The sequence below is a fragment of the Symphalangus syndactylus genome, chromosome 4 (genome assembly GCF_028878055.3).
Source record: "Symphalangus syndactylus isolate Jambi chromosome 4, NHGRI_mSymSyn1-v2.1_pri, whole genome shotgun sequence".
Taxonomy (NCBI): Eukaryota; Metazoa; Chordata; class Mammalia; order Primates; family Hylobatidae; genus Symphalangus; species Symphalangus syndactylus.
In genome coordinates, this window is record NC_072426.2 from 89,724,727 (window position 1) to 89,732,073 (window position 7,347).

General features: G+C 43.7%; 1 protein-coding gene across 2 annotated transcripts; it reads left to right on the forward strand.

Moving 5' to 3' along the window:
• The first annotated feature begins 1,064 nt into the window (after positions 1-1,064).
• On the forward strand, positions 1,065-6,172 carry LRIT2 (leucine rich repeat, Ig-like and transmembrane domains 2). Of its 2 annotated transcripts, XM_055274027.1 has the most exons (4): positions 1,065-1,243; positions 1,540-2,321; positions 3,801-3,830; positions 3,978-6,172. In XM_055274027.1, exons 1-4 carry the CDS (start codon positions 1,134-1,136, stop codon positions 4,736-4,738), a joined length of 1,683 nt encoding a protein of 560 aa, XP_055130002.1. In that variant the 5' UTR covers positions 1,065-1,133; the 3' UTR covers positions 4,739-6,172. The 2 variants fall into 2 exon arrangements, with proteins under 2 accessions (XP_055130002.1, XP_055130003.1); XM_055274028.1 differs by lacking the exon at positions 3,801-3,830 and having other exon boundaries at positions 1,110-1,243.
• The last annotated feature ends 1,175 nt before the right edge of the window (positions 6,173-7,347 follow it).

Genomic DNA, 7,347 nt, shown 5'->3' on the forward strand with positions numbered 1-7,347 from the left:
GGCACCAACTGTGTGCTAGGTGTTGTATTTAACATAATCTCAAACTTTTCTAAAAATATGGCTGGATTCAGTGGCTTGCACTTGTAATCCCAGCTACTTGGGAGGCTGAGAAGTTTGAGACCAGCTTGGGCAACAGAGTGAGACCCCATCTCTGAAAAAATACAAAAATTAAAAAATAATGAGAAATAAATTCCTGGAAACACTATGAGGTATTTGTTAATATTCTCACTATGCAGAGAAGACTCACAGAGATTAAATTACATTCCAAAGATCTCAAGACTCAGAAGCACAAACAAGAGAGAAAACTCCTTGGGACAGGGTCTATAATAGGTTTGCCCTCAACCCTGTTTCTTTCATTGAGCAAGAGTGTAGCTTAAAGCAAATGACCAGTAAATATTCGTGGAATAAATGAAGAGTGAAAGAGCAAGCATATAAAATTGTATATATCTCTTTTTAAAATGTAGGTTGTCCATTTTGATGAAGTGAAATACACAGTATTAAGGAAAGGTTGTGAAGTCCAAGAAAATAATCTTTTGGTTTAATCAGAAAATACCATCTTGTATTTGAAACTGGTGGCCCAAGCTGCAGAAGCAGCTGTCTTAAGGCAGTAGGAGCATGACTACACCACCCGTGGTGTTGGAAAGAGAACAAATGATGGGAATGAACACAGAATTACTTTGTTACTCATCACCTATTTTCACTTTGAGAAAATGATTGGAAATTCTAGGTTTCAGGAATCAAATGCAAATGATAAAGCATTAGTTAGATTCTGGCCACATTCCCTGAACAGTCGTGCTCAGAACAGCACTGCCTGCTTGTTTCTCAGACTTCTTTTTAAGACACTGAGAAATGTAGAATCTGTATGGAATTGGATATCTGACCTGGAGTTTGCTTTTCAGACTCAAGAATCACTCAAATGTTGAATTTCCTGACCCTAGTTAAGAGACATTGATCCCCCTTCGTGTGTTCTGACTGAACCTGTGGTCTGGGCTGTAACAGACCTCAGAGCTCCCATGGGCTTTCCTGCTGCTGTGCGACCTACATCACCATGGATTACCAATAATAGGATTTGCCACTCGGAAGCTGGGGCGATACTTATTCAAAACTCACAACGTATTTTCTTACAGAGAAATATGGCTTCAGTTTTTCATTACTTCCTGTTAGTTCTGGTCTTTCTGGATACACATGCAGCTCAGCCTTTCTGTCTGCCAGGATGCACTTGCTCAGAGGAGAGTTTTGGCAGGTGCGCTCTGCTGGCCAGATGTTAGAGGGTTATGGGGAATGGGTTTTCTTTGGGGATGATGTGGAGTGGAAGCAGGCTTAGAATTGGCAGGAAATCAGCAAATCTCTATGAGACTCATTCTAGTTGGGACTGAACTTTGCTGAACTATGCATTTTTACCAAAATGAGTCTAACTCTTTTATTTCAATGAATAATAATATTTTTATTCTGATTCACATGTCTAATGCCAGGATCAGCCTGACCCCACTTTCCAGTCCCCTGTTGTTTATCTTAAAGCTGTTCTGGTTTCTTGTACAGGACTCTGCAGTGCACATCTGTCTCCTTGGGAAAGATCCCTGGGAACCTTTCTGAAGAGTTCAAGCAAGTGAGAATTGAAAACTCACCCTTATTTGAGATGCCCCAAGGGTCTTTCATCAACATGAGCACCTTGGAATACCTTTGGCTCAATTTTAACAATATCAGTGTGATCCACCTAGGAGCCCTGGAACACCTGCCAGAACTGAGGGAGCTGAGACTGGAGGGGAACAAGCTCTGCTCAGTACCATGGACAGCGTTCCGTGCCACCCCTCTCCTGAGGGTCTTGGATCTCAAACGCAACAAGATTGATGCACTCCCTGAGCTGGCTCTTCAATTCTTGGTCAGCCTGACCTACCTTGACCTATCCTCCAATAGGCTTACAGTTGTATCCAAGAGTGTCTTCCTGAACTGGCCAGCCTACCAGAAATGCCGGCAGCCTGACTGTGGGGCTGAGATTGTCTCCAGCCTGGTGGTGGCCCTGCATGACAACCCCTGGGTATGTGACTGTCGCCTAAGGGCGCTTGTCCAGTTTGTCAAGTCCATTACCCTCCCAGTCATCCTGGTGAATTCCTACCTGATATGCCGGGGCCCTCTGTCCAAGGCAGGGCAGCTTTTTCATGAAACTGAGCTTAGTGCTTGCATGAAGCCACAGATCTCAACCCCCAGTGCCAATGTCACCATCCAGGTGGGACAGAATGTGACCCTGCGATGCTTGGCACAGGCCAGCCCTTCACCATCCATTGCATGGACTTATCCCCTGAGTATGTGGAGAGAATTTGATGGTAAGCCACATGCACCCTCTCAATGTATTTGGAGGGAATGGAGAGGTCTGTAGCAAACCCATCCTCATTAGAGAGGTTCAAAGCTGGGTCAATCACGAAGGGTGCGTGCAAGTAAGATTGGGATAGCCCTGAATTATGCTCACTAGAACAGAAAAGATTCCAAGGTAGTGTTCCACTATTGGCATTATTTTAAATGTTTGCATACAGGTGTCTTTGCATACAGAACATATACACATATATAAATACATATTTCAGGGCCAATTTAATATCTTATGTAAATATTATAAAATTTTATATGAGCAGATATAGTCTTTTGGAATCTTCTAGATGCAAAACACTGGACTATGTATTTTAGAATTCTAGAATTTTTGACTAGGATTTATTCTAGAGATGATCTATTACTTATTTCCTTGACTTGCCTGAGCAGAATCACCTGGGGTGCTTGTTTGAAATAACATTGATATAAAATTGTTCAGACCTTATTGGCTTGAATTTGTAATACTGGGACCCAGGGAAAGGAAGTGACCTCTGTGGACCCTGGGGCTGGAATTCAAACCTGCCTCTTCCTTCCTGGAACCCTCTGCTGTGTTTTCATACCTCAGCTGGGATTACCTTTAATGCTACTCTGTAGGGTTGGGCATATCACAAAGCCGGGGATGGTCTCCCTGGGGGTATCCCAAAGCTGAAAAGAAGAATCTTTGTACATTCCTTGTGTCCTGTCTTCTGTTCTCTGTCTAGAAGACAACTAGGAATAGCTGAGTAAAACTTGGGAAATATAGTCATTTGCCCAGGTATTTGTTATACATTATGACAAAACTCTGGATGGTTTAAAAAATACCCAATTAGCTGAATTTTCACATTTTATATTGTTTTGATAATACCTTATTGGTTTGGCATTCAATATTGATGAAAGAAAAATATAGGATTTATTGTTGTAGCTTCTTTGAAAACCAAGAAATGCATCCAGGTGTTGTCTTTCGTAGTGTTCTATAATCACTGTTTGGCAACGTGTTATATAATCTCTCAGTAAAAATATAAGCTAAGACTTACTGAACACTTACTTTCAAACTAATGAGGTAGGTGATTGCTTATCATCCCATTTTATTGACAAGAAAATTGTCAAGAGAATTTAAGCAACTTGCCCAGGACCACACTGGATAGGAGCTCCATTAGGGATAGGAGCCCAGGCATGTGGCTCCAGGCTCTGAGGAACTGTGCATCTGGAAGGTAAGAAGGCACTTCCTGAAACTCGTAATATCGCACAATCACATAGTTGCAAGATCTCTCCTGAAAGCTATGGCTCAGCAAGGCGAAGGTGGTTTGGTGGGTGCAGTTAGTGAATTTGAAAGAGTATGGTCTTCATTGATTGAAGAGCCAGGTCCCATATCAATTGTTGCTTCTGAACAACTCCCACTCAAGTTGATGGATTGCTCCAATCCTCAATATCCTATGTGTAAAAATCAGTTACTTATCTTACAGGATTGCTGGGAAGCAAACACCTGACACCAGGTACGAGGTTCATAAGAGGTTACCACCATCTTTTAACCACAACAATAACAAAAAACAAAGCAAAACAAAACAAAACTGGCATTGCTAGACACTTTCCAGCAGTCTATCAGATAAATGCACAGCTGTTTTGTTTTTCTTTCCATCCAGTGTTGACATCTTCTACTGGAGAAGACACTGCTCTGTCGGAGCTGGCCATACCTGCTGCCCACCTGGTAGACAGTGGTAATTACACCTGCATGGCCTCCAACTCCATTGGCAAGAGCACACTTGTAATCTCTCTCCATGTCCAGCCTGCCCAGGCCCTACATGCACCTGATTCTCTTTCCATCCCCTCAGAGGGCAATGCCTACATTGACCTGCGGGTTGTCAAGCAGACAGTGCATGGGATTTTGCTGGAGTGGCTTGCAGTGGCTGACACCTCTAAGGAGGAGTGGTTCACCCTCTACATTGCATCGGATGAAGCCTTCAGGAAGGAGGTGGTTCACATTGGCCCCGGAATCAATACTTATGCCGTGGATGACCTCCTTCCTGGCACAAAATATGAGGCCTGCCTCAGCCTAGAGGGCCAGCCTCCACACCAGGGCCAGTGTGTAGCTTTTGTAACAGGCAGAGATGCTGGTGGGCTAGAGGCACGTGAGCGCCTCCTGCATGTCACAGTGGTCCTATGTGTGGTGCTGCTTGCAGTGCCTGTGGGCGCCTATGCCTGGGCAGCCCAGGGCCCCTGCAGCTGCAGCAAGTGGGTCCTGCGCTGCTGTGTTCATCGCAGGAAAGCCCCCAGCTGCCCCCCTGCAGCCCCGCAGTGCAGGGATGGCTCCTTTAGAGAGCATCCAGCTGTCTGTGATGATGGTGAAGGGCACATAGACACTGAGGGGGACAAGGAGAAAGAAGCAACGGAAGACAACAGCTGAACAACCCAGGCCATGGGGTGGAAATGGCTTGGGCTTCAAGCCTCTGAAACCAACCCTTTGCAGCAGCTCCATCCATTTATCCAACAAGTATATATTGAGCACCCACTGTGTTCCAAGCACTGAACTTGACACAGGAAGGTTCAAGAGTAAAAAGGGAAATAGTGTCTTTATCTTCATGATAAAGGGGACATAGTCATTATCTCTGTAAAGTTAAAGTCAATGAAGATTTGTCCTATCAAATTAATTATTTTATTATACATGGTGTTTAGAAATCACTAAATATTACTCTTTGCATATACTTAGCCTTATAACATTTACATGTTTATACATAGCGTCTATGTATAACATTTTACATATATTATCCTGTAAATGAAGGTAGACTTCTACCCACTTTTTATAGGTGAAGAAACTGCAGCCTGCACAGTTCAATGATACACCCAGAGTTCCACATCTGGCAGGAGGCAGAAGCCCCATTCAAAAGAGGTTCCAATTCCATTGTTTCCTTGAATGTCTGTATTGCAGTATTCTTGTGTCTTTCATTGTTTATAAAGTGTGACCCTCTCTCTTCATGACAAACTCCCAATGAGATCACATAAATGTGATGTTCCAAAGAGCTGCCCATCAGGGTGGATGAGAGCTGTTAGGTAATGTGAGTCTGTTTTTGTGGGTGTCTGTTCCCCTGTGAGCACAGCCCTTGGTGCTGCTGGGCAGGCTGGAGCCATCAGCACTGAGGAAGAGCAGGGGATTGGCTGCAGCCCTGGGTCTGGCAGAGAGCAGACTCTGCAGGGCCATACCCAGAAGGAAGAGCACCCATATGTCTGCTGCTTTCCCCTAGTCAATGTCTCAAGCCCTCCTATGAAATCCAAGAGAGGTGGTCATTTCCTCTTAGCCGGACTCATGTGGAATGGAGGGGCCCCAAGAATCCCAGCATCAGCTCATCGTCCCTCTGAACAGCCCTTCTAGGGGAGACTATTCCCAGGATTTAATCCACATCTGTCTCCCTGCAGTTTTCATCACTGGCCACATGGAAACCTTTTGAAGAGTGTAAACATGAACTAGCCCCATTGTGACATCTCCACACATGTTTCCTCCTTCCCACCTTTTTTACCCATTCCTAATCATCCTTTTAGGCCTCTCTCAAGTGTGTACATTATATCTTCCACAGAGCTTTCCTTGACTTCACGCTTCTGGGGAAAAGGACAGTATGCATGGTGTGTCCATTGGTTGTGAGACATTTGCAGGCAAAGACTGACCTTCCTTACTGTGGCCACTGCACTCGTCTAATACCTGGATTGTGTTCATAATCAATGTTAGTTAACAATAAATTTTAAGAAATTGAAGACGGCTCTCATTTTCAGACTAATTGTCCACTCATTTCTTCAGGTTCTACTCATTTGTTTTCTTCTGGGCATTAGAAAAAAAAAACTCTAAATTTAAAAAAAATTTGGGACAGGGTCTCACTATGTTGCCCGGGCTGGTCCCAAACTCCTGGCCTCAAGCTATCCTCCCATCTCAGTCTCCCAAGTACTGGGATTGCACCTGGCAAAAAAAAACTTCTAAATGAAAATTTTTAGTCACGCCAAAAGTAGAGAGAACCTCATTCCTCCTCTTCTGTCATCTTCAGCAGGTTTTAACATTTTCCAAGCTTATTTCATCTTGTCCTTGCCCTCAACATTTTTTTAACTGGAGTGTTTTAAAACAAGTACAAAGCTTCACACCTGTTTACCTGTAAATGTTTTAGTTTGAGGTCTAACAGATGAAGTTTTAAAAAACATAACCACAACGTTATTATCACTCCTAAGAACAGATATTTTAAAATTATATGGACATATATATATATTTAGATATGCACATGTGTACAACACACACATACATGTAATGTAGTAGATAATTTATTTATGTGGAATTTCCTATGATAAATTTTTGAAGAAAAGTGGTTGGAGCAAGAAAAGAACTTGTACTTCTCTTGGCCTCTGTGTACTTCCTTCCATAGCATCAAGGGGGTTTGATATGGTTTGGCTATGTCCCCACCCAAATCTCATCTTCAATTGTAGTTTCCATAATCCCCACATGTCATGGGAGGGGCCCAATAGGAGGTAATTGAATCATGGGGGTAGTTCCCCCATGCCATTCTCATGATAGTAAGTTCTCACAAGATTTGTTGGTTTTATAAGGGGCTTCCCCCTTCACTCAGCTCTCATTCTTCTCTCTCCTGCTGCCATGTGAAGAAGGACATGTTTGCTTCCCCTTCCACCATGATTGTAACTTTCCTGAGTCCTCCCCAGTCATGCTGAACTGTGAGTCAATTAAACCTGTTTCCTCTATAAATTACCCAGTCTCAGGTATGTCTTTGTTAGCAGCATGAGAACGAACTAATACAGTGGTCTATGGATCTTGAGGGTGCCGCCGTCATGAAATAGCCTGGGCTACCATGAAGGTGAGAGTGGATGTTCAGACCTTCACACCAAGCAAAAGAAGCTTGGTGGTGCACATGAGACAGAGGGGTCAGGAGGAAGGAAGTGCTGTGGAAGAGGGGCAAGCAGTGCAGGGGGAGAGCCAGGAGCATGTTGGTGGGCAGGGCAGTATTCAGCTGCTTCTGTAAACATAGA

What these genes read in the sequence shown, in the direction of transcription:
- LRIT2 (XM_055274027.1), top strand. Translation starts at nt 1,134, where the DNA reads ATGGCTTCAGTTTTTCATTACTTCCTGTTAGTTCTGGTCTTTCTGGAT. An exon ending in TATGTGGAGAGAATTTGATG is followed by an intron (nt 2,322 to 3,800) that starts GTAAGCCACATG and finishes CTTATCTTACAG; the next exon opens with GATTGCTGGGAAGCAAACAC. An exon ending in AAGCAAACACCTGACACCAG is followed by an intron (nt 3,831 to 3,977) that starts GTACGAGGTTCA and finishes CTTTCCATCCAG; the next exon opens with TGTTGACATCTTCTACTGGA.